Source organism: Copadichromis virginalis, linkage group LG3 (genome assembly GCF_057382275.1).
Source record: "Copadichromis virginalis isolate Kocher_CV1m ecotype Utaka linkage group LG3, C_Virginalis_male_GT1.1, whole genome shotgun sequence".
Taxonomy (NCBI): Eukaryota; Metazoa; Chordata; class Actinopteri; order Cichliformes; family Cichlidae; genus Copadichromis; species Copadichromis virginalis.
The window spans coordinates 7,342,703-7,370,017 of record NC_140620.1 but is presented as its reverse complement, the minus strand read 5'-3'; the positions used below and the strand labels follow the sequence as shown (position 1 = coordinate 7,370,017).

The 27,315-nt window shown below is 41.1% G+C and overlaps 3 protein-coding genes across 5 annotated transcripts in view; 1 reads left to right on the top strand and 2 right to left on the bottom strand.

Moving 5' to 3' along the window:
* Positions 1-27,315, bottom strand: part of LOC146712518 (NACHT, LRR and PYD domains-containing protein 12-like) — a gene marked incomplete at its 5' end in the record, with an annotated part of 129,070 nt that overhangs the window by 6,930 nt on the left and 94,825 nt on the right. The window contains 2 exons of the mRNA XM_085436617.1: positions 664-840; positions 2,997-3,173. Of these exons, the coding sequence (XP_085292743.1) occupies positions 664-840; positions 2,997-3,173 (354 nt within the window). The remainder of the gene's footprint in view (positions 1-663; positions 841-2,996; positions 3,174-27,315) is intronic.
* Positions 5,937-26,624, bottom strand: LOC146712522 (protein NLRC3-like). Its single transcript, XM_085443284.1, has 7 exons — positions 26,555-26,624; positions 21,987-22,079; positions 21,725-21,874; positions 21,505-21,618; positions 17,684-17,760; positions 15,776-17,567; positions 5,937-6,735 (listed from the first exon to the last, which is right to left on the bottom strand). Exons 2-7 carry the CDS (start codon positions 22,073-22,075, stop codon positions 6,672-6,674), a joined length of 2,286 nt encoding a protein of 761 aa, XP_085299410.1. The 5' UTR covers positions 22,076-22,079; positions 26,555-26,624; the 3' UTR covers positions 5,937-6,671.
* On the top strand, positions 7,804-14,092 carry LOC146712523 (uncharacterized). Of its 3 annotated transcripts, none has more exons than XM_085443198.1 (7): positions 7,804-7,912; positions 9,668-9,786; positions 9,960-10,037; positions 10,637-10,789; positions 12,224-12,382; positions 12,829-12,924; positions 13,003-14,092. In XM_085443198.1, exons 4-7 carry the CDS (start codon positions 10,667-10,669, stop codon positions 13,321-13,323), a joined length of 699 nt encoding a protein of 232 aa, XP_085299324.1. In that variant the 5' UTR covers positions 7,804-7,912; positions 9,668-9,786; positions 9,960-10,037; positions 10,637-10,666; the 3' UTR covers positions 13,324-14,092. The 3 variants fall into 3 exon arrangements, with proteins under 3 accessions (XP_085299324.1, XP_085299309.1, XP_085299316.1); XM_085443183.1 differs by having other exon boundaries at positions 9,869-10,037; XM_085443190.1 differs by lacking the exon at positions 7,804-7,912 and adding an exon at positions 8,609-8,656 and having other exon boundaries at positions 9,869-10,037.

Here is a 27,315-nt window from a genome sequence, read left to right as displayed (position 1 = left end):
TGTCTGTAATCAAACCTCTGTAACTTTGCTTCACTTCAGCAGCATCAGGTCATGTTCACATGTTGATTCATGGTTTGCTTCAGTTTTTGATGGACTGCAGAATATTTTGAAGGTTATCTGCTATAAAAAGCCAGAACAGGAAAATCTGCTTCATGTGTTTCTGTTTGATCCTCAGTGACTTTGACACAAAGGCCTCTGCTGTGATGATCACACCTCTGATCAAGTCTCACAGTGTCAGCTTTGTTTTTATACATATGGATATGTGCTGATAAATGATCAGAGTTATAATATTTCCCACTGTCTGCTGTGTGCCGTGACCTTTGACCTGCTAAAGACAGTCAGCTGTGGATTATTCATTGTTGTGTCTGATACTTAGAACTGTGAGGAAGAACACTACACAGTTAATCAGGGTCCCCTCTCTCTGAATCAGGAAAGGTGGGCAGGCCGCGTGTGGGCCGCGGGCCATACGTTGAGTCTCACTGTTTGAAATGTGAACATTGTTCTGCTGCAGTCAATGGACTAAACCAGAGAAGAAGAAAACAGACTTTACCATGAAGATCCTCAGTGTGGATCAGTATAATATCAGCCTGATGTCTGCAGTTTAGTGTCAGCACAACTTTCACATCATATTCATCTCAGCACAACTAAAACATGCTGACTGACCTCAGAGTTTCAAGTCCACATCCTGGACTCTCCAGGAAACCACACAGATGCTTCACTCCTGAATCCTGCAGCTTGTTGTTGCAGCTCAGGTCCAGCTCTCTCAGATGGGAGGGGTTGGACTTCACTGCTGCTGCCAGATAATCACAGCTGATCTCTGACAAACCACAGTCCATCAATCTGTATAAAGAATGAAAGATGTAAGTTTATTAGACAAAGTGTGAGCTTGAAATCATTCAGTGTTTCATCATCTGTTCAGAGCTGAAGAAGGTTCAGAATGTAGAAGTTTAGAAAATGGAAACTCCAAACAGCTGAAGCCAACAGGAAGCAGCTTCAAACAAACACAACAAGAGAAAAAACTCTGAATGTTTCACATTAAAGTCGTACATTTATCATAAAAACAGGACAAAGACTTGAAAAAGTCGTGTTTTTCCTTCCAGGAACCACAAGGCTTCAGTTTTAAAGGTGAAGTGTGAAAGAAATGGACATATTTGAAGTCCAACACCTTTTTCCAGTCACATTATTAAAGCAGACAAACTACAAGCTCATTTTCATTCCAACAAGTCATCTTCTGACCTGGACTAACAACACTGGTCTCTATGTGCAGCTGACTGTGAGACCAGTGCTCAGGGAGCGTCTACAAAGTGCAACACTGAAAGAACATCACACACTCATTTGCTTCCAGCACTTTCACACAAACATCTACTGTCATTATTGTCACCAAACTCTGTGGATCCTTTATTGCAAATTCAAATGGGATCAAATGGTCAGACAAAAGAGGGTTATGAGGAAATATGATGAAATGTTGTGTATTAGCAGCAAGTTATTGAATCATTTTCCTCAGAAACCAAACAAAATGATTGACAAACATGTTTTTACAAACTCAGTGTTGGACTTGGATCAGCAGGATAAGCTGATGTTTAAAGGCATTTGAGTCTCGCTGTATGAGAGTCCAGTTATTACTCAATATTTATGGATGATGTTCTTTCAGTGTTGCACTTTGCAGACGCTCCCTGAGCCTCACAGCCAGCTGCACATGGACCAGCTGACATTACCCAGCATTAGAGGCGGCTGTAAAAAAATGGATTTTCCTATTTAAATGGTTTGAATTTGAATAAAGCGATGTTGATTCATTCAATCCTGAATCGATTTTTAATATGAATGTATTTTGCCAGAATCTCAGGTTAAAGCTCCCAAAAGTATTTCAACAACAAGCAAACAGATAAAACAGTAAATGAGAGCAGCTAAACACACAAAGATGGAAACACAGAGCGTGGATCGTTCACTCGACGGCACGTACACGGACACGCCGTCGGGGCTGAAAGTGGACAGCTCACAGATCCTGAAGCTGGAGGTTTCATCTGTCTCCAACCAAAACTGACTGAACCAGCAGCAGAAGAAGATCCAAACTACGCTTTATGTTTGATGAACATCGTCATGAATTCTCTCTGACTTTGACGTTTACTTCCTGCACAGCTCTCTCTCTCTCAGTGTACTTCAAGAACAGTTTACCTTCAAAAATCTGTTTCCTGCATTATTCACTGCTTATTACGCACCAGTCTGCTGTTGTGTTCACTGCTGTCGGCCTCCGAAAACAAAGCCTCATTTCTGCTGTTCAATACTGAAGAAATGTAAACCTTTTAAAATGATGACAGATTACAAACTCTCAGCTGTGTCTGTAATCAAACCTCTGTAACTTTGCTTCACTTCAGCAGCATCAGGTCATGTTCACATGTTGATTCATGGTTTGCTTCAGTTTTTGATGGACTGCAGAATATTTTGAAGGTTATCTGCTATAAAAAGCCAGAACAGGAAAATCTGCTTCATGTGTTTCTGTTTGATCCTCAGTGACTTTGACACAAAGGCCTCTGCTGTGATGATCACACCTCTGATCAAGTCTCACAGTGTCAGCTTTGTTTTTATACATATGGATATGTGCTGATAAATGATCAGAGTTATAATATTTCCCACTGTCTGCTGTGTGCCGTGACCTTTGACCTGCTAAAGACAGTCAGCTGTGGATTATTCATTGTTGTGTCTGATACTTAGAACTGTGAGGAAGAACACTACACAGTTAATCAGGGTCCCCTCTCTCTGAATCAGGAAAGGTGGGCAGGCCGCGTGTGGGCCGCGGGCCATACGTTGAGTCTCACTGTTTGAAATGTGAACATTGTTCTGCTGCAGTCAATGGACTAAACCAGAGAAGAAGAAAACAGACTTTACCATGAAGATCCTCAGTGTGGATCAGTATAATATCAGCCTGATGTCTGCAGTTTAGTGTCAGCACAACTTTCACATCATATTCATCTCAGCACAACTAAAACATGCTGACTGACCTCAGAGTTTCAAGTCCACATCCTGGACTCTCCAGGAAACCACACAGATGCTTCACTCCTGAATCCTGCAGCTTGTTGTTGCAGCTCAGGTCCAGCTCTCTCAGATGGGAGGGGTTGGACTTCACTGCTGCTGCCAGATAATCACAGCTGATCTCTGACAAACCACAGCCCCTCAATCTGCATAAAGAATGAAAGATGTAAGTTTATTAGACAAAGTGTGAGCTTGAAATCATTCAGTGTTTCATCATCTGTTCAGAGCTGAAGAAGGTTCAGAATGTAGAAGTTTAGAAAATGGAAACTCCAAACAGCTGAAGCCAACAGGAAGCAGCTTCAAACAAACACAACAAGAGAAAAAACTCTGAATGTTTCACATTAAAGTCGTACATTTATCATAAAAACAGGACAAAGACTTGAAAATGTCGTGTTTTTCCTTCCAGGAACCACAAGGCTTCACTTTTAAAGGTGAAGTGTGAAAGAAATGGACATATTTGAAGTCCAACACCTTTTTCCAGTCACATTATTAACCCTTTAAGACCTACCATAGAACTAAGTCCGCCAGAGCTTATATTATATTTTTACATGCTGTGGAGCCATTTTTTGGAGCATTTCAAGTTGCTATACATCAATACAACCATTATAGCCCAAATTTTAATAATATGTCTGCATTAAGTGCATAATAATTACATAAATTGCAAAAAAGTGCAATAAACCACAAAAACTTTTTAAATCGTTTTTGTTTTTTTAACATATATTTCTAGTTAGAGAAATTTAAGAGGCTTATCGCTCAAAACTGTAAATACAAAAAAGTTGCACAAAATAGTTTCCTACCACAGGAAATTTATTTTGAGTGTTTTCATAGTTTTATTTTTGAGATACACCAATTTTCATATACTACAGGAAAAACGAAAAAATATATTATAGTGCAAATTTGCAAAATAACAGCATATGCATCACAATAAACTATTTCCAGCAGTGCAATATGAGTCCTAAGCATCCCAGAAACGACACAGAAAGTCATGAAGTCAAACATAACTTTTAAAAACACAAGTATAAGCTCATGAGGCCCTGATGGTAAAAAAAACTACATTTCCGCAAAATGACGTCACTTCCGGTTTCGGGCAGGTCATGCGGTCATGTGATAGTTCGCGCTGATGGACGTAGGAAGTGTTACAAACAGCTATATGTGGAAGGAAACTGTGACCTAGGACAAGCTGATGGCATAAGATGTAAGTACAATTCCTCCGGTTTCATATGCAAAAAAAATTATTGCGCTAGCTTACGTGGTTGCAGTGCTACCGGGATTTAAAAATAGTTACGCAAAATGGAGCGTGTCCGCTCCTACCGGTTCTAAAGGGTTAAAGCAGACAAACTACAAGCTCATTTTCATTCCAACAAGTCATCTTCTGACCTGGACTAACAACACTGGTCTCTATGTGCAGCTGGCTGTGAGACCAGTGCTCAGGGAGCGTCTACAAAGTGCAACACTGAAAGAACATCACACACTCATTTGCTTCCATCATCCAACCTGAAGAGGAAACAGAGACGCCTCCCCTTCAAAGTAAAAGCTGCTCCTTTTGGACACAGTATCAAAGAAAGTCTACAGTATAACAAAGAACAAAGAACAAAGTTTTGGTTGTTTTTAAATTGTGCAGAAATGAAACTACACTAAGCTCAATTATGTGACAGACATTTCAGCCCATGTCAGTTTGGCCTCATCCTGGGCCGGATTATCCAGCACACACTCTGACCACAGGCCCAGGGGCCACGCACAGCTGGGCTCCATCCAAGAGACAGGAAACAAACCAACACAATAATAAAAAGCACCATGTGATCTTCTTACATCTTCAAGACAAACATAGTAAAAACATGAGCATATTTGTTTCCTGATAAAATGATGTGACAGGTAGAACAGAGTAAAGTGGTGGTGTTACAGCCTTTCTCCCCTCTGCTGCCGAGGCTGTTAGTCTCTCCCAAACTCAGCTACAGGACTTCCAAATGAATGAAAGCAGCAGAAGTGGCTTTACAAATGAAAGAGGAAGAGGAGAAGAAGAGGAGAGGGAGGCCACCCTGACGATCACTCCAGCTGAAAACATCACACTTCCATTAAAGTTGGTGAGAAAATGTTGAGCAGGATGAGCTGCTGGCTAATCTGGAGGCTGTAGCAGCAGCTCACAGTCACAGTGGATTTCCACTCATGAAAAAGCTCTGGCTGCTTCATTTCTCATCTCATATCAGAGACTTTAAAGCTTCACTGAAGCTGTACTGTGATGCTTCCATATCCCAGTGAGGCCTCCATAATGATTTCAGCTGTTCTGTACACACACTGTGTGCCCTGTATGGCTCAAAGTCTCTGCAGCCTGTTTTTATCTGCTATCATCAGATCTTCATCATCCTCATTCACATCCCTCACACACTCTACAGCCTCATCAGCACTGACTTCATCTTCACTGACTGATGGAGCACAACATGAACCTGTGGAGGCTGAAACACTGTCCTGTCAAACATCTCCCCGTCACCACTCCACTTCTGTCAGCCTTTAAATGAACCCTGCTCAAGTCTGTCACTTCTGTTTGGAGCCAAAAGGAAAAACTGTTGTTCAGTCGTTTGGAAAGACAACATTTCTGAAAGCACTCAAACTTCTTCACATTTGTCTTCAGACACATCCTGAATATTTAGGAACTGAAGAAAGTTTCAAACATCCATCAAAGACCTGAAATATAGAAAACCAACAACATCCGCAGTCAGTGAACTCACCTCAGAGTCTCCAGTCCACAGTTTGGACTCTCCAGTCCAGCACACAGAAGCTTCATCCCGGAGTCCTTGACATCATCATTTCCACTCATGTCCAGCTCTGTCAGATGGGAGGGGTTGGACTTCAGAGCTGAGGCCACAACTTCACAGTGAGACTCTGAGAGTCCACACCGAGTCAGTCTGTGATGATAGAAAATATAAAATGTGTTATTATAAAAGCAGAAAATCTGCATTATAAACACAGACTGAATGTATATGAAGACAAAACAGAGTGAGGTCATAATCTGATGAATCTGCTCTTCACATCTGTGCTTCAGCTCCTCTTACTGTGTTTGACATGACACAACGATTGAGTCTCTCTCAGACCTGCAGACTTTTAATGAGAATCTTTGTTTGGCTTTAATCTGCAGATGAAGGAGGAAGATGGTGTCACATTTAGGCTTCCATAATGTCCACAGTCTGTCACTGAGATCTGATCCAGAGTCAGAGTGAAGACACACATTTGGACTGTTTCCTGTTTTGACTCCAGAACATTTTGAATGAGTTCAGCTCAGTGAAGAGTTCCAGCTGGAAAGATGATCTCTGTTTGCTACCTGCTGTCAGGTACGACTGTTCACGTCCACACGCAGGAAAAACCTGCTGACTGTTACCAAACGGAGCAGAAATCTCATCACTGGACAATAATGATGAATGAACTCAGAGCTGCTGATATCAGATCTGATTTCAGGGGAACTAAACACAGAAATGATTGGCTCATTTTAGCTTTCTGAGCCATTATCTGCTGGTGTGTCGCTAGTTGGCAGAAAATGATTTGTATTCCTGTTCAGGGCTTCAGTGTTTATGAGTCCAGATCCAGGTGACAGCAAGTCAAAATGATGTTACCTGTCTGTGTCCAGCAGCAGCCTGTATTCACTTTGAATATTGTTATAACCTGACATGGATCAGTTTGTCTTTGATTGGTTTGTAAATGTCACTGTTTCCATTGGACCTGAGTGACGTACAAAGACAGAGAGGGAGAGAAAGGAGAGAGAGGATGGAGACAGCAAAGAGAGAGCAAACACAAACAGGTGAGAGTGGACAGGTGGACAGTGTGATCGTGTATACAGCGTCTCTTTATGTCTGTCTCCACGTCGGTTGAGTGTGAAGTGCATATGAGAGCATGAGGGGGGGAATGGATGTTTGTGTCTGTGTGTGCCTGTATGTCTGTGTCTATATGTCAGGTTGGGTATCAGACGCCACCTCTCTGGGGACACCTCAGGCCCTCCAAGGTTTGGAGGCCTATCTCCACCCACCACCACTTCCCCTGCCGGTGGCGGACTCCCTCAGGTGTCGGTGTGTTGGTGGTTCTTTGTGTCTGGGGGTGGGCGTCCGGGTACACACCGGCTCACTCCTTGGCGGCCGCTTATTGGGGCTCGCTCGGGCCACTTCGGAGGTGGGGTGCCCCCGGCCTCTCGGCCTGGGGCTCGGTCACTCAGGCACAGTTGGCTGCCGGCGGAGCTCACGGGCGCGTCACTGCAACTCCCCCTGGCTTCTGCTCCGCGGCTGCTGAATGAGCCCTCATCTGGGACTCTCCTCAGCTCTTACTGGGACAGTGGCGCGGCTGCCCCTCTGTGGGTCTTCCTTGGTCTCTTGTGTTCTGGGGGCCTCTGGATGTCTGGAGTTTTGATCTCCTCCATACCTGCTTCATACCATAGAGGACAGGGCTGTGGCTCCCCACACTCCCTAGCAGATCATTACATGGAGAAACCTTTGGAATGCAAGCATGCTGATCCACACAGGTATGCACACAGGTGTACACATGCACTGTAAAAAATCAAACTTGCAGTTGTTGAGCTTACAGTCATTTCTTTCACAATTCAACAATAAAAGTTCAGTTGGCCCATAAACTCAAATACATTAAGGGTTTCAACTAATCATTTAACGTTTTGGAGCAAAAGTTGGTCTCAGATGAAATTTATTGCTGGCAAAATGAATGAATTCAAGTTTTACATGAGTTGAAGCTGTTGGCGCCTTTCTGTGCCTGAGTACGCATGCGCATCTCATATTTTTGGATGCTACGGGATCTACATTGCGCTTTTGCAAGGACTGAAAGCCACCTGCCCGTCTGCCTTAATGAGAACGTGAGGCTAGGAGCTGGATAGATCGTTCATCTCAAGTTTCTAAAGGCAAGTAATGTTTCTTTTATTATATCAGACAGTATATGTTTGAACAGTCTCAATTTGTCTGTTAGAAATATCACAACTGAAGTTCTTCGTATTTTTCCGAAACTTAGCATAACATTACTTTCTTGGCTAAGAAGCCTTGTGGCTTATGGGTATGTGTTTACTATATCATTTAAGATTCCATGTCACAAACTACATGCCATGTCACAAAACAATGAAAATCCGACAAACTTCGCTACTAAAGAGGCGCGCTCATATCTGACAAGCCTCCGCGACACCCCCTATGCGTATTTCATGAAGTGCAGTCTGTGGCCGCCATACCACCGAACGAAACAAAATAGGCTGGCTCACTCATGACCAACGGCAGCAACCCCCCACCGCTATTTAAATAAAATAAAATAAAATAAAGTTCGGGGGCGCCTGCTGCCATGTCGTTTAATTTGTTCGAATCACATCTAGCCAATAAAATGTGTGCTTTAGTTTCTGTGTGAACGGGGTGGTGGAGTCCTCATGGCCAGCGAGCTCCACTAAATGAACTAAATGAAATATGAGATGTGACAATATAGTTTATATCGATATAGTCTACATTATCATTATACTCGTGGAGCCGCAAGTTTGCCTCTCTTTCGTCCACTTTTGTCTCTACGCTGTGTTACTCCGCCTCTCTCCTTCACTGAACACAACTCCCCCATCGTTTCACCTGCAGGCAACGACAAGATGGACACGGCAGCTATCAAAGAGGAGCTGGTCGGTAAAAAGAAAACATTTGAAGATGACTATTTTAGTGCTGTCAGCGTAAAGTTAATGCCATAACTGCATTAACGGGGCAAATCTCCGTTAACTAGTTACCGCGGATCACCCCGTGCGTGGGGCTGGGTGGCGTTAGTGAGCTAACCGGGCTAACGCGTTGACGCACGGCCTAAAATCCTTTCATCTCAAAAATCGACAGTCTGCCTTATGTATGAATTCTGGTTGTGCTTACTGACCTCGAACCAATTTTATGTGGTACACAGCTTAAAAAAATATGTCAAAAAATGTTTTGGTACGACTTTGGTAAGCTATGAAGCTGCACTGCTTGATGGATTGTTGGAGCATTACGGCTACCGAGGAGCCTCGCAGAGTGATACGTACTCTGCTTCAACGTAATATTACCATATTATGCGTGTAAGGACCATAAATGGCGCCTGTAAGAGACACGGTTACAAAGAGGATTTCAAACTCCAGGCTGTCAGTTGCGCAGTAGAACTTGGAAACAGAGCAGCTGCAAAATCTGTCTTTGTTATTATGCTCAGCATCTTTTATTTTACATTTTGACTGCACAATTGTGAGCTTTTTGTTATGCACAAAACAACATTGTTTTGGTTTATTTATGGAGCACCATTAATAAATGCACTGATAATTTAAACAGATGCTTCAGGAGTTTTATCCCACTCATACTCTCAATCCAATGTTTGTCATTCTAAGTTGTAAAACCAATCACACAAAATTATCCTTGGCTTACATAATACATCCCAGTATACTGTTGGTGCATTCCATGTAGAATACAATTTGTTAATAATAAATTAAATAAATTAAACATTTGATGTAATGTATGTTTTGTAAATTATTTGTTTTACTGTGTTTCACATGGCATTTTACAAGGCAGAATCAGCTCACTTTAGTGAGCCAAAAAAATTAGGACAGGAGAAAAAAATTCTTAAGTAATGTCAGGAAGCTGGTATTTTATTTTAAAACTAATTGCTATTTTTATTTATTTAGAGAATTAAAAGCCAACTCCAGACCACTGCTTGTCCTGATTTATGAGGGACTGATGAGGAGTTGGTAAGGAGAGGAATCAGAACAGGAGTGCCTGCCCCCCGCCCCAAACACATTATCAGGTAATGTAACTTTGGTAATTTGAGATTAATTCAGGTTTCTTTTGAATTGTTGACACTGTCCTCTCCTCTCTTCTCATTATAGCTTTTGTATGCAGTGCCAGTTCTGCTCTTTTGTCTGTTCAAGCCAAGAAGCTACGACATAGAAGAGGATTTCATTTGCCCTGTGTTTACAGTGACTGCGTCTGTTCGTTCAGGACACGAGGGGCATTGAAGTCTCACCTCAGCAGATCACACAACAGGGCTAAGAAAAGGCAGGAGATCTCAACATTTTTTTGTGATTTTTGTGAATTTAAGGAAAACTGCTCACAGCATACATTTATTTCACATATTTTAAGGCACTTAAAAAAAAATCAGACTGTATCCTGTCCTTTCCAAAAATGTGACTATGCTACCAACAATTTAACAACCTTTACGTCACACACAAGCAGAAAGCACAAAAACTCAAAAGATATAAAAAACTGTATTAGACTGATTTCTCATGCAAATGCATGTCCTAGTGAAAGTAGCTCCCCTGATAAATCCTTAAATACCTCTCAGGAGCCAGAGACATTACCAAGTGGTTCAGGTGTAGCATCAAGTGATAAAGAGGACAATGAGTTTGTAGATTACCAATGTCTTGAACATAAAATAGCTAGACTTTTTCTATGCATGCAAACATTGTTACATGTTTCTAAAAGTGCTTTGCAGAGAATTATTGAGGAAATTAGTGACATTTTAAAATTTTCTCAGGTTCATTCATTTCAAAGAATCAAACAGGTGCTTGCTTAACAGAACATTGAGGCAGATGATGATGTAATTAAAAATATAAATGATGCACTTTTCAAAACCAACCCATTAATTATCTCAACAGAACCAAAAGGTGAAGAAGACGGATAAGAACATGGCACTCATCACCCAAAAGATGGACATCACATTCTCTCTCAGGAGGAAAGAAGTTGTGGAGATGCAGCCCTTGGTCAAGGAAATGCAGCTCAGATGGCCAGCTCTCTTCTTGAAAGAACAGGTAAGATAATCTCTTAAATATTTAAAGGAAAACTTCCGTTTTTTTCTTCTTCCCTTTTTCCCCAGTGTGGTCTTATTTCTAAAATTGAAAACGTTCATTTATTCACCCAGAAAAATTTCAAGGCATTTGGAGTTGTTAGAAAGAAATTTTAATCCCAATGTTACGAGTCAGTCGTTTTGCAAGAGAGAGCTGAGCCACGGTTATGGGGAAAGGATTCACTGAGACAACTAAGAAATGCCTGAATTAAGCCAAAAACCACTCTGGAGGGATTTTAATCTAAGGAAATAACATTAAAATGTGTTTAAAAGCTCCAAAAAGTTGATTTTACATGATATAGGACCTTTACAATTCCTTCTGAACAACTCCAAATGCCTCGAAACTTGTCTGGGTGAGTAAATGAACGTGAGCTCCATTTCTTGTGCCCTTGAGAAGCATCTGTTTGTATCACTCCAATATCTTGTAGAAAAGGTTGAAGGCTACCGTTGAGCTAACAATGCTAGTGGTAAAATATAAAAAAATACTTGGCTCTAAAAATATGAACTCTATTGAAGTGAAATCTATTTACTTGTCAACTTGCTGTGTATAATAACGGATTGCTTTTATTTCGCTCTTCTCTGGGCACCCAAAGCGCTTTATAATTCCACTACTCACTCACTCACTCTCACATTCACACATCGGTGCAGGGAAACCACAGTTGTAGCCACAGCTGCCCTGGGGTAGACTGACAGAAGTGACGCTGCCATATCGCGCCACTGGGCCCTCTGGCCAACACCAGTAAGCGGTGGGGTAAAGGGTCTTGCCCAAGGACACAACGACCAGGACAGAGAGAGCTGGGGATAGAACCAGCATCCTTCCGGTTACAGATGAGCTTCCCAACGCCCTGAACCACGGTTGCCGCAATGACTTGTCTTCACTGGGCATCTAGAATCTTTTGGTGCTGACCCTTAGCGGGCAACAGCCATGAAACTCACAGAACAGGATTGAGAAAGTCACTTACGTGTTATGAAAGTATACAAATTTGACCACAGGATGTTATTCTTACTTCATTTCTACATAACTATAAAATTAATGGAATTTTTTCAATGAATTTAAAATACAATTTATTGATTTATTTCTTTTCTGCAATACATCCTGTAACAATTGAAACCATTATTTTGTCTTATCAACATTTGATTAGGTATTCTATAGACTTACTGTAAAATCTGCCGATCAGATTTTTCTTGTTTTGTTTTTTTTTTTTTTAATACGTCAGTTATAATTTGTACCACCACTACCACTAAAAGAAAAAATCCAATCAAGGCCTGACCAATAGATCAACCGAGACTAACTAAATGTTTTGAAATTAAGCTCTTTTAACCAAATTTGAAAACAATGTGATTTTTATATAATGTACCTTTAAAAGTTTTCTTCTATATTTTTTTTGTTGCTTTGTAGATTTGTGCGGAATTCTCACGCATTACCACCAAGGATCTCATGGGGACCTTCATGACTGCCCTCGACACTTACTCACTTCGGCTGATTAAGCTGTATCGAATTAGAAAAGCTGCTTTCCGCAATGACATGGATTCCCTGTTGCAGAAGTTTGATGAACAGGTAATATATAAAAATGTATTTGTGTCTGGTTTATGAGGAACCTGAAGTTCCCACTGTAACGAAAGATACTTTATTAAATATTTACTAAATTGATGTAAAAATTGTTAGTTTTCAAAAAGTGTGTCCTGAATGGGATTATAAGCTAACAAGCAGCGCTGTGTTTGGCAGATTGCAGGTAATGACAGACAGTTCAACTCTCATCCCACTCATGGCACTTTTTGTTATAAATGTTGTAATAAGTGTGCTACATTTGTTGCACATCAAAATTACTTAAAAAATAAATAAATAAAAAAAACTGACAAAAACATGACCAATTATCTGTAATAACTCATTTCAACATCTTATTTCTTAAGGCTGTATTTTGAGCAACAACACTTAATGTGTTTTTAAAACAAAATGGTAGGTTTATAAATGAGACTGAGTCTTATTTGATTTCCTTGTTTTAGGTCTCAAACATAGTCCAGCATCGACGAACCATCAGTTTGGAAGGGTTACCGATATTTGTTCGCGACGACGAGACCAAACTCTTCTTAACATGTCTGGTGAGTATGCAAATCTACTCAATCTTCAGTTTTGGTTTTCAGAGACTTATATGTACTGTTGTTTTTTATTTTGCATAGGATACAGATCCAGTTGAGAGGGCAACCCGAGGTGTTACGGTGGGCATCCTCACTGTTCTGGAGGACTACGTGGGACCCAACTCGCAGTCCACAGTGGTCAACACTGCCATTGTTTTGGAAGAGGACATTATTCTTGATGATCTGCCAGACCTTCCCACTGCCTTTGCCTACTTGTTTGGCCTACTTTATGGGCTCAACATGGAGTTTCCCAAAGAACTCAAGTACACATTTGAAGCTGTGCAACACATTTTTATGGAGTTGACATCTACCTGTTCCCAGAGGATAAGAAGCTTCAAAACCAAGCTCTTAACCAAAGTCTAACCTATTTGACAACATGTTCAACTCAAATGCAACTTGTGTAAAACAGAATGGCAATTTGTTTTGATTTACTGTTTTTGGGTTTCGTGGCAAGTTGCTCTGAAAAAAGTTAATTTCTGTCTTTAAGAAAACGGTAAGGTGCAGAAAGTTCTGAATCAATGTCTTCTGTTCTAACTTTACTTAATGTAGCTTGCATGGCTGATTGCAGATTTCATGTATAACATGTTATTATAAAATGTTGAAAGGTTTTATTCTAACTTGAGCTGTTTTAAACAATTTTTATAATCTGGTTTTAGGTACATTTGTATTAGTTTTATAACAAATGTGGCGCGATACTGAACTTCACAGGAAATTGGAGTGTTGATACCATTACTATTAAAAGACAAGTGGTGGAAAAATTTGTTTGAAAGTTGTTAGCTGTATGGAAACCAGGAAGTTGTTCACATCCTGCCATCTGATGTTTTGAATCTGTTTGTTAGTGACTATCTATCAAGATAGGTTTGATATTCTGTCTGACAACACCACCTTTAAAATTGGATGAGTAACATTTGTTACAAAAATTTGACTTTTTTTGTGTTTTTGGAAGGACTTTATTTGTGGCTGAATGTTGTCAGTATGTTAAAAATGGCTGATCTCAAAAGTCAACATTGTCAGTGGTGCAGTTGTGTTTGAACACAAAGTTATTTGAAAATCAACTGTGTAAACATTCATTGGTACAACAGGGAGCACCTCATGAAAACTATGAAAGATACTTTTTCTAAACTTTAGGAAATTGATTGGCAAAACAAAAAAATATGTTGTGTAAACTTTAGGAAATACGTTGCCAAAACTAAAACTAATACCTTGTGTAAACTTTAGGAAATACGTTGCCAAAACTAAAACTAATACCTTGTGTAAACTTTAGGAAATACGTTGCCAAAACTAAAACTAATACCTTGTGTAAACTTTAGGAAATACGTTGCCGAAACTAAAACTAATACCTTGTGTAAACTTTAGGAAATACGTTGCCAAAACTAAAACTAATACCTTGTGTAAACTTTAGGAAATACGTTGCCGAAACTAAAACTAATACCTTGTGTAAACTTTAGGAAATACGTTGCAAAAACAATAAAATATGAGTTGAGAAAAAGGACAATTATTAATTTTGTCAACACAAAAACATTAGCTAAAGCAACTTATCACCTAAACTTGAAATTATAAGTTATCCATCAGAACCTAAAAACGTAAATGCTTGTCGGTTGCCTTGAGTTTTTAAGTTTTAGCAACGTTTTTTTTTTTACAGTGTGGGTATTCACAGACGCGGACTACAGCTTTCTTGGCTGCTGCCTCAAAGCACACTGTGCGCTGTCTATCTTGCGTGCTGCACAATATCGTTTATTATTTAGTAACTATTGATATCTACTGCTAGCTAGTTTATTGTGATGGTGCTTTTTTTTTCTTATTATGTTGCACTTTGTTGTTTGCTTTCTCTCCTGGTTTTTTTTCTCCATACAGGTGACCCAGATGTTTTGTTTTTTTTGTTTGTTTGTTTGTTGTTTTCTTTCTTCCCCCCCTTCTCACCGTCTCTTCTCCCCTTTGGTTTTCTTTCTCTCCCCCTCTTTCTTTCATTCTTTCCCCCTGTCCTATCCCACAGTCATGTCTGTCCCGTTTGTAGCAACTGAAAATAAAATAAATTCATAATTATAATAAAGGTCAATCAAATGGACCAATATGGCAAGGCCATGATGATCCACTTGGTAAAATAAATCAGCTTGGCATCTTTCTTGGCCTCAAGACAACAATTCTGATGGCTATAGATCCAAACGAGACAAAAAAAAAAAAAAAAAAAAAAAAAGAGAGTGGACAGGTGACCAAGGTCAGCAACCAATCAGAGAGCTTCTGTTTGACCCACAGTCACTGATGATGACTGCACATAACCAAGCAGTGTGTTACTCTGATATCAAATATGGATCCTGCTCTTATAATAATGATGATCAGATGATATTATTGTGTTATTTTGTAGCTGAATACGATGTTTGTGTGATTATCAGTGAAAGAAGCAGTGAGGAGGATGGAGAGAGAGAGAGGACAGAGGGTGAAGTTAGAAACACTAAAAGGATTTTTCATGGATTTCATGGATGATTTGAGTGATTTCCAGCAGGACACTTAAACATGTCAGTGGACGTCCTAAAGAACATATTCACTGATATGAAACGTGTCATTGAACAGGATTAATATCAGTGGAAACATGGTGGAAACAGCTGTGACTGCATGGATGTGACACACTTCAAATCTGTTCTCCACTCTTGGATTTGGGATCCATGGAGCTGCTGCTGAGTCTGTACAATAAAGGAATGGTGTGGAAGGTTGCAGCGTACGGACACAAACACTTTGTGGTTACAATCTGATTTTATTTTCAACATTAAACTACTAACCTACACTGATCAATGATGTTAATGATCACATCTGGACTCACCCAGCCTTTCTGCAGTTCCTCACAGCTGGAATCAGTCTCTGTTGTCCCCGCTCTGATGTGTTGTACTTCTGCAGGTCCAACTTATCCAGAACCTCCTCTGACATCTGCAGCATGAAGGCCAGAGCTGAGCACTGGATCTCAGAGAGTTTCTTCTTTGATCTGTTCTCTGACTTCAGGAACTCTTGGATCTCCTGAAATAATGAGAGGTGGTTCATCTCCATTAGACAGTGGAAGATGTTGATGCTTCTGTCAGGAGAGACTTCATCACTGTTCATCTTCTTCAGGTTGTTGATGACTCTCTGGATGGTTCCTGGACTGATCTCTGTCTGACCCAGCAGACCTACTAAGAGTCTCTGGTTGGACTCCAGACAGAGGCCATGAAGGAAGCGAACACACAGGTCCAGGTGGCCATTTTTACTCTGGAGGGATTTAGACATGGCTCGTTTAAGGAAATCATCCAGAGAGGACTCGTTGTATTTTTTTCCCAAAAAGTTCTTCAGCACCTTTGTCTTCCTGTTGGTGTGACAGTGGAACATGTAGACAGCAGCCAGAAACTCCTGAATGCTCAGATGAACAAAGCAGTAGACTGGTTTCTGGAAGATCACACACTCTCTTTTGAAGATCTCTGTACAAACTCCTGAATACACCGAGGCCTCTGTCACATCCAGACCACACTGCTCCAGGTCTTCTTGGTAGAACATGATGTTTCCTTTCTCCAGCTGTTCAAACGCCAGCCTCCCCAGCTTCAGAAGAACTTTCCTGTCAGCCTCCGTCAGCTCCTGTGGACTCGTCTCACGTCCCTCATGGTACTTGTTCTTCTTCCTCTTTGTTTGAACCAGCAGGAAGTGTGAGTACATGTCAGTCAGGGTCTTGGGCAGGTCTCCTCTCTGCTCTGTAGTCAACATGTGCTCCAGAACTGTAGCAGTGATCCAGCAGAAGACTGGGATACTACACATGATGTGGAGGTTCCTGGATGTCTTCATGTGGGAGATGATTCTGCTGGACAGCTCTTCATCACTGAATCTCCTCCTGAAGTACTCCTCCTTCTGGGCGTCAGTGAAGCCTCGTACTTCTGTTAGCCTGTCAACACATGTAGGAGGGATCTGATTGGCTGCTGCGGGTCGGGAAGTTATCCAGACGAGAGCCGAGGGAAGCAGATTCCCCTGGATGAGGTTTGTCAGCAGCTGGTTGACTGATGACTTCTGTGTGACATCAGACAGCAGCTTCCTGTTGGTGAAATCCAATGAAAGTCTGCTTTCATCCAGGCCGTCAAAGATGAACAAAAGCTGAGAGACAGCCAGCTTCTCTGCTGTGACCTTCTGCAATGTTGGATGGAAAACATGGAGCAGCTCCAGCAGACTGTACTGCTCATCTCTGATCAGGTTCAGCTCCCTGAATGAAAGCAGAACCACCACACTGACATGTTGGTTCTCCAAGCCCTCTGCCCAGTCCAGAGTGAACTTCTGCACTGAGAAGGTTTTTCCAACACCAGCCACGCCGTTGGTCAGAACCACTCTGATGGGTCTCTGTTGGTCAGGTAAGGCTTTAAAGATGTCCTGGCACCTGATTGGAGCGTCATGGAGGGCGTCCATCTTGGAAGCTGTCTCCAGCTGCCTCACCTCATGTTGGGTATGAACCTCTTCACTCTGTCCCTCTGTGATGTAGAGCTCAGTGTAGATGGTGTTGAGGAGGGTTCTACTTCCTGTTTCATCACTTCCTTCAGTCACACATTCACATCTCCTCCTCAGACTGATCTTATGTTCATCTAAAACCTCCTGCAGACCAACATCTGCTGAAAGAAAGAAAAACAATGAGACTAAAGAGAAAGAAAACTCTTCAATGTCTGAACAACACAAGAAGTCCAGTTTTCAGAAATGAGTCCATCAGCAGACAGATGTTCAGTCTTACTTTGTACACAGCTGCTCTGACTGGCTGTCTGCAGTCCAGCTCTGGTTCTGGATCTTTCTCCACACTGTGCAGAAGCTCTGATGGTGACACAGAATAGTCAAAGTGGAGATACTTCTTTCCACCTTTGATTAGACTCATTATAAAAAGGGGAAAAAAAGGTTTAACACAGTCATGTTTCCAGTTCACTGACTTACATTTATTCCATGGACACTCACTCTAACCTGAACCACAGCTACAACCCAACATTGTTGAGGCCTCATCTCCTCCTTTCCTGACTGTAGAGGTTAAATATGCAACAACCAACAAATAAAAGAATTTGGTTCATTTCAAAGAAATTCACACGGTGACCAAGTAAAGTAACCGTAGTAAAGGAGACAACATCCCGTTGATGGTGGGATTATTTGAAAGATTTGCTTTAGTCACGTCACCAAATGCAGTTGAACCACCCGTGGATCCATGTTTGACCATTCTACCACTCTGAGCTCTGCTTTTTAATCATTTTATTATTATCATCATTCATTTATTCATTCTTTGGAGGGGGGCTATTTCCTAATGCCGCCCTAATAAGCTGATGTTCAAGGGGAAATATAACAGAAACTCTTTCAGTGTTATTCATTAATAAATTAACAGATAAACTGTGAAGAAGAAAAAACTGAGATTTAAAGGAGAGCGTGAGAAACTTGATCATCCATCCTCATAATACATGTTTATCAGTATCTGCTGTGACCATACTGCAGTAATAACTACAAGTCTACATTTCTGTGACTGTTGATCAATCACAGCAGGAATCTGAGCTCATCTCTGCACACAGAGCAGCTTCAGCTCTGGGATAAACTGCTCGCTTCACGTCCTTCTCAGCTCACAGACACTCATCCTCATATTTTCCTTTAACATTTGATGGTATAATTCATCTGAGTTTACACTTTATCTGCATGAATATAGAAAAACAGATCCAAACACCATAAACCATCAGTTTCACCATGTAGAATATATTGTTGTTTCCTTGCTTTTAATTCAGAGAAAAACTCTGATTTGGATTTTCTCTGTTCTCTTTGCCACAGCCCATCCCAGCAGCAGCTGAAGCAGCTGACTGTCACAACACTGAATAACACTTTAGGAGGAATTTCAGAGGTCAGTAAAGCTCCAGTTTCAACATCAGTTAATTAATCATAGTTAATCATAAATGTGAACCTGGCTGGCACACATGTTAATGTTAGCCATTTAAATATTAGCAGTTAGCTGTGGCCACAAGAACAAGAGGCCCTAGAAGAACAATGGATGATAAGATTAGATTTTCAAGACTAGGCAGAGACGTGTTTTCCTTTACTGTCTCTTACAGAGGAGGGAGCAGATACCAGACGAGGTCACGGAGGATTCGCAGCAGACAGCAAGACTGCCACGTCCATGCGAGAGAGCGATGGCTACGATAATCTCTGTTTTTGTCTCCCTATATAATGTTGTACAGCCCATGTGAGGGTTAACACAAACATCAGTCCTTCTACTTAAGTACCGTATTTCCCGGACTACAAAGCGCACCTGAATATTAGCCGCACAAGCTAAAATCAGGGGAAAATCCTGTTTTGTACATACATTAGCCGCACCTGACTAAAAGCCGCAGGTGTTTCAATGTTGACTTATCATATGTAAGAGAATATGCACAAAGGGAATTGTCAGGAAAGAGATGGCTGTTTGGAGACACACCCCTTTTATTAATATTTTGAAAAACAAGTTATGGGTACATATTTGCATAACTTTTTAGGTATATGTACAAGTACCGGTAATTACAAGTACGAAACATGTACTGTGCTTCATAAATGAGTAACAAATGTAGTACATAACAATAACCTATAAATAGATTCGGACTACCCTTTAGGCTCAGGTGCAGTGACACGGCTTTAACAAGAAGAAAAGTCAGTCATTCACCATCTTTCTCTTCTTCCTGCGCACTAAAACCACCAAAGTCCTCTTCTCCAGTGTCGGAAACGAACAGGCTCAGGATGGCTTCGTCATCCACTCTCTGCTTCTTTCCTTCGTTGTCACTTTCAAAACCAAAGAAATCCTCGTTGTCAGTGTCAGAGTCGAAAACCCTCAGAAGGCCCGTGGCGGTGTCCTCCTCTCCATCATGCAGCAGTCCAGCCCTTCAAAATCCGTTGGTGATCATTGATGTTTTCACACTTTTCCACGCTGTCAGATTCCACCGGTGGAGTTGAGCATAACTTGCTTTTCGCAAGTTTATCGCCGCTCATCATCCACGCCTCCCGCTGAACGCGTAGCGCTACTTTGAAGTTTGTTTTTCGTGCTACTTGTACGGCACTATGTTGCCTGGCGGATGGACACGTGACCAACATACCACTCTTGAACCCAGATACTGTGTGTCTGATCACATGCCCTTCCGCCAGGCAACGTAGTGCCGTACAACAGCGGAACAAACAAAACAAATCGTCTTACGATATGACAAAAATCATGGACAATCCATAGAAAAGCCGCACCTGACTAAAAGCCGCAGGGTTCAAAGCTTGTGCAAAAAATAGCGGCTTATAGCCCGACAATTACGGTATGTTTGACACTTTGTTTACGCCTAAATTAACTTTACTGTTAACGAGTTTTCATGTTTCTGTAATCCACCAGTGTGCTCATGCTTTTTTAAGTGAAAACATATTTTTAATGATCAAATATAATTATGTTTGTTATTTGTGGATTTTAAATGTCCTTGACAGAGACAGATGATGATCATTATCCTGCACTGTGGTCTCAGGTTTGGTCGAGCTAGCACAAAGAATGGCTATGTTGAACTTCCTCCTGGGATCTACACTAAGAAGTGAGTCCAACATTAGCAGGGTCTCTTTCCTTTATCTGGATTCACTTTAGCATTCACAGTCACGTGAAGCTTGTTATTAATTCGATAAGTCAACCCAGGGTTTCAGCTGAGCGCTCACATGAAACACATGGTGTTGGCAGCATCTGATCAATCATATTCATGGAGACGTGTATCAGCAACAGAGCAGCTGAGTTTGCAGAAGGAAGTCAAACTAAACCACAGGAACAATATGAGGAGATTACACACATAATAAAATACTAGCAGTAACACAGCTGCTGCAGACAAATCAGTCGTGTGATCGTGTGTGAGAGGAGAAGGACTGTAAAGGAGTTTGGTGTTAAAAGCTCTGTATGAATGTGGGAGACTTTGAAGGGCTTTAAAAAGGCCAATATAAAATAAAAGGCAGCAAAATTGCTGAGTGTGAAAGTCACCAGACTTATCAGACCTCTGTGATTAAGACCTGTAAGAACACCTGTTTGTACTTGTTGGCATTATATCAAACACACACGTATATTAAGCCTTTGTTTGAACTCTGGTTGAATTTGTTACTTTCAGACTGTGAAACATCACAGAGGCTGCAGCTGCAGATCTTTTATTCACCTGGAAATTTACTTTAAATGTTAGATGGAAAATGTATTGCTCAGTTTAACCAAAGTAAGAACAAGAATCCATAAACCTTCATAAAGACAAACATCTCCCCAGAACATTGAGCTGCTGAAGTGTCACTGAAGGGAAAAACTATTTGTCCTCCTCCATCCAGCAACACCTGAAACACCTGAGTGGAAGCTCCTCCCTACACTGTGTTTGAAGCAAAGCACAAAGGAGACACCTGCTGGAGCAGCTGGAGTCCTACAGACACTCAGCCTCTTCACTACACAAACACCTCCTACAACATCCACTCTTTCCAACATAGAAATGTGTGTGAAAAAGAGCTGAGCTGATATTAAACATGAGGATTTATTCAAAAATACAGAGTCAGGAACAACATCTAGACACACATTACCTCTCAGCAGCAGAAGAACAGCCTTTAAAGTCTATATCAATACCCTTCGACATGTTGCTCTTTAAGGAAACACAGCTGGGTTCAGGTCCAGGAGATTCTGGCCTCTTATTGATCCTAAAAGAAAAACAATAAATGTAACAGCTTCATGAGACAGGAAGGAAAAACTGGAAATATTAAATTAAAGACATGATGAACAATCTCATAAAAATAATGTACTTACTCTTTGTCACATAACAGTCTTTTGTTAAAGTTTTCAATAATATCCTTTGAGTCGTTGCTCTTTAAGGAAACACAGCTGGGTTCAGGTCCAGGCTCTGGATTAGTTTCAGGGTTATGTCCAGCTGAGCCTGGTACGCCCCACAGCTCTGGGCTTTAAAACAACACACACAGAGGTATGAGTGTGAATAATGATGGAGCAGTGATGTGAGTGCTGAGCTGTGACATGGAGAAGAGTCATGGACAGTTAGAGATGGTCATCTCACCTCTGAGCTTTGGTCTGGCTCTCATGTTCCCCACACAGAGTGCTTTTAGAGGGAGGGACTCCCTCCTCTCTGTCCTCACACTGATCCATGCTGCTGAAAACGTCCAGATGAACAGAATCAACTCTTTGGGGATTTACTGGATGATTGAGCATCAAGACACTTTTTAATATTTTACTAATTTCTGAAGCTTTTTACCAACTTTGTTCAAATTGGTCTGCTGTCATTTTATTGTTGACAAAAAGAGATTTTGAGTTTGAGTGTTGACGTTTCCATGTGGGACTGTTGCTGCAACACCTGGGCCCTATTTCAGGAAGCCGGTTTAGAAAACTCAGAGTGAAAAACGACACTCAGGGTTGAGTAACCCCGAACTGTCCAACTTGGAATATTCGGTTTCAGAAAGGCTGATAACAATTAGTTAACCCCAAGTCAAGCGCGCGCACGAGGATACATAAAGCCCTGATTAGTGGAGCACAGATTAAGCGAGTCACCATGGAGACGGAGGGAAAGAAGGCGCGGTCAACGTATCTTACAGCGCTTGAGGCCGAAATTCTGATGGCAGTATATGCCGATAACATGCAAATTTTGCGGAAAAAAAGTAACACAGCCTCAGCTGCAAAACAAAGGGAGCATGCATGGCAAAACATAGCCGACAGAGTCAATGCGTGAGTGTTAATTTAAACATTGATCTAGGGATTTCCACCCATTTAACACGTTATTTTATTATATTTTATTTTTTATTTTATACATTTTATTTTGTGATGTGATGTGAGCGCAGGTGCAACCCAACAGGCCCCAAACGTTCCTGGCAGCAAGTAAAAATGAAATATAACAATATAGTCCAAACAGGTAAGGTGTAATTGTATTATGAGCCATAGTGCTTGGTCTGTTTGTCCCATGTAAATCAATTGCAGTTAGAGGCTACATTAATTTTCATTCTGTAAGCACTTATTGAAATTATCTGAGCACATTACAAGTACATATTTGCTTACTCTGTATGCTCAAATGTGACCCCGTTATAGCCAACAGAAAAAAAGCGGAGGCCCGAAAAACAGGTGGGGGTCCTCCACCACCACCACTCACAGAGGCTGAGCAGTTGGCCCTCAGCCAAAACAGTGGGCGCCCTGTGGCTGAAGGCATCTCTGCGGGGACATCCTCTGAGTCAATAACCCCGCAAGACACAAGTGCCTACATAAGAGGTAAATTCAAAATAATACATGATGTGCATACATCCTTTCTTCACAGTCACCTTTGCAGTGCTACTCATTCATTTGATAAACTCTTTACCATAATGAATTATTTTGTAGTGAAGTTATTTTCCTACTGACTTTGCCTTCCCTCAGTCTTGGTTGTCTTTGAGAGCATAATGACAATGAAGTGTAAGGTGATTGGTATATGTTTGTTAATTGCCATTTGGTCCCTTGTAAGTTATAAGTGACCTGTATAAACCTCATATTCTATCAGTTGATGGTGATGGTGTACTGCATCTGGTGCAGCCTCCTGTTGAGCCAGACCAACATGCAGTTGTGAGTACTCTTAATACTCCACAGATTATATGAGTTTACAGTAGAACAGCAATGTTGTTAATTTCTTTACTACATGAAAATAATGAAGAAACATTGACAGCTGTTACAGAGGAGGAAGCAACAGAGACACTTTATGAGGTTTACATCTTTTAATACTTTGTGTACAGGAAATACAGGCGACCAATAAAGCCAGTTGAACAAAAAATCTGTTTTTTCGTCTTTCAACATGTTGAGGTGATGGGTCAAAAGAAATGATTGTGACATATGGTGTCTCTGACTGCGCTTCCATCTTGTATGTCCGTGGGAGGGTCAGGATGTTCATGGTTTGGATCACTGCTGATGTTTGGTCCAGAAGGACAGTGTTCTCCTCTAATTGTGGCAATGTTGTGAAGAATCACACATGCCACAATAATGTCACATGCCCTTTCTGGGGTGACCCTGAGTCTTTGACGGCACTGGAACCGGGCCTTAAGCATGCCGATAGTCATTTCAATTCTGGCTCTTGTCCTGCAATTAGCCAGATTATATCGCTGCTGTGGGCCCGGTTCAGGGTCAGGGTAAGGGGTAAGCAAATAGGGTAAACATGGATACCCCCTATCACCAAGCAAGTAGCCAGTGAACTCTCCTAAGACAGAAGGATACACTTCAGTTCAAATGTCCCTGAAGCAATTGGTCTTTATATATTTTACAGTATTCTCAACTCACCATGTCCAAATGTTGTGCTCAGTGTACATTCACGAAAGATTCGTGAGTCATGAACAGAGCCTGGCCACTTGGCTTCCACATTTGTGATAATGTTGGCAGCATCACATATGATCTTCACAGTGCAGAGAACACAAATTAGCATCCATTACTATAATGAAATAATTTGTTAGTTTGAAATGCTACAGGGACCTATGTACCTGTGCATTAATGCTGTGGAAAGACTTCCTGTTCACATAGTCTCCTTCATTTACTGAAGGAGCAATGATTGGAATGTGAGTGCCATCTATACAGCCAATCACGCCTGGGAACCGTGAAAATAAATGTAAAATTTAAGTAGTAGTTCAAGTATCACCACATCATGAATTGAGTTTTGTTCATCCTGCTACCTGCAATTTTGTGGCATCCCTCTTTGATAAATCTTGTGGGTCTGTGACCGGGGAACACCACAGACGAGTACAGGAGACGTTTCAGTGCAACTGTAACATTCCTGACTGCCCGACAGACGGTAGCCTTGGAAACGTGCTCAGCGTCACCAATATTATACAGAAAGCTCCCGTTTGCAAAAAACCGAAGTGCAATACAAATAATATGTACAGAACTGAGAGAATGTCCGCGATGTGTCACATGAGCAATATTAGGCCTGAGGATGTTATTCAAATAAATTATAGATTGTGCTGAAAAACGGTAACGTTCACACAGAAAATCATCAGGAAATGATAAAATGTCCAAACGCGCTCTAATCACTCTCTCCCGGCGGAGAGCTCTGCGGAGAATTTGGGCTTCAAAATCTACTGGCTCTTCAAGGAAGGGGCACGCCATGTCTGACACTTCCTACTGTCAGGTTTCCGACAAAGAGGCGGAGAACGTCAGGGTTAGTTGAAGTAAACCTGCTAGGGGGCAGGTTAGCTTCACGGAGTGTGTCGTCATAGTGACTCACTCAGGATTAATCTAAATTCGCTTTGTGAAACTGAAAACCCAGAGTTTTCGTTAACTCAGGGTATACTTTCTCAGTTTTTCCACTAAACCGGCTTCCTGAAATAGGGCCCTGGATTGTCTCTTCTATTTTTCCAGTTATCCAGGAATTCCGTGGTGCGGAATCATCAACAATGATCACAATGTCTCCTGGCATGAAGTTTCGTTTTGGGTTGCACCATTTCTGTCTTTGTTGCAGTTGTGGAAGATATTCTTTAATCCACCTTTTCCATTTTTATTGAGTTTGCACTAAACCGGCTTCCTGAAATAGGGCCCAGGCAGAGCTCTTTGTGTTTCTCGTGCATGAGGGAGAGAACTGGACAAAACTCATACTGGAGACATACAAACACAGATGTGTTTGTATGTGTGGGGGTCAAGATGTGACCCCATAAACAACTTCCCTAAACCTGCAGTCCAGCTATTGTTGGGATTTAAATATATATTCTTAATTCTTATTTTCTCATTATATTTTTTTTATTTATTTTAATATGAGAGACCTTTAGAAACTGAGCTCAGAGGAGACAAGACTAGGTTAAGGCATAAAACAATAAAAGAAGGTATGACCTCTCACATGATCCCAAGTTGTGTGTGCATGCCAGAGCACTCTGGAAGGCACACAGAGTCTTTACAGACTACTAAGGATCAAACCTCTATCATCATGCAATCGATTATAAAACTCTAAGCATATATGAGTAAATATTTCTAAGCATAAATGACAATCAACAATATTAACCTTACAATTGGCATCAGGGATTTACTTTTAGGCAATAGGGCAGTTTTACTTGCTGCTCAGCAAAAACATATTTATGTTACAGTTTTTTCAGCTAAGAAGAGCTTAAAGACTCTCAGCTTTATGGGCTATACTCAAGCCCCTGTAAATAGTTGGACAAAAAAATAATTTTCTCAGAAGTGTTCATGTTCCTTTATTCACAGATTATTTCACAGATAGAGACTGAATAACATTTGTAACCCGGCACTTTGCAAAAACCAATGACTTTAAATAAGTATTGTATTATTTTAAAAGTCGGAATATAGTATAAATACTATGCCTAACCAGAAACTTGTGACTTTTATTAAAAATTTTTTAAAAAAAATTGATCGTTTAAATGCATTTATCTTTAAATAGTTTTTGTCATTAACCAAAATGCAGTGAGTTTATTTTCGAAATGTAAAACCTGTCAAACCCGTTTATGGTGTGAACAAAGCGGACATTTTATGACGCAGTATTTTAAAGCAGAGTCAGACATGAGAATCTAGAAACTATCAACTACATGTAGGTAAAAGACTAACTTGTGACTTTTTTTTAGCTTGTGCTGTTTCCATGAATACAAAGACAAATTGTTAAAGGAGGAAACAAAGCAAACTTACAGTTTCTTCACACACCAACAAGCTCCGCTCCACACCTGGACACTAAACACAGACACACAGGTGAGCTTCTTCCGGGAAGGAGGCGGGACTCCACCTGAAGCTCACAGGTGGGAGGGGCTCAGCTCTGTGTGTGCTGATGTGTTAACTTTAAAAATATGCCGTCTGACTGCTCAGACTGAGTCAGAGTAAAGTTCACATGCTGACGTGTGGAGACATGAAACCTTGTTGTAGCTGCAGGTGTGAACACACTGATCCCAGATCAGTAGTGATGTGACGTTCTGTATTGAGGCTTCGAAGCGTGTGTCGAGTCATGGAGGGGAAGCGGTTCGAACTTTGCCGCAAGCCATGACAGCGATATAAACCCCTCAGACCCCATTCAAAATGTGGGTGTTTAATGGAGAGTTGCGGTTAGTGAGAGTTGGAGACAGTTTGGAGAGAGTTAGAGACAGTTTGGAGAGAGTTAGAGACAGTTTGGATAGAGTTTGGAGGTTTATGAGAGTGAGTAGAGAAAGTCAGGAGAGACTGGAGCCAGCTACGAAGAGAAGGATGTCCTCCCCTGTGTGGGAACATTTTGAGCTTATATCTCCCAACAAGGTATGTAAATTTCCACAGAAGATGTATTTTCATAATACTGATGGTGCAATAAAACCTATGTTAAGCTGTCTGTACTTTTGTACAAGGTGAGGTGTTTGCTATGTGCCAGGGAGCTGGGATATAACAACAACACCTCATCCATGCTTAGGCACTACAGAGCTATGCAT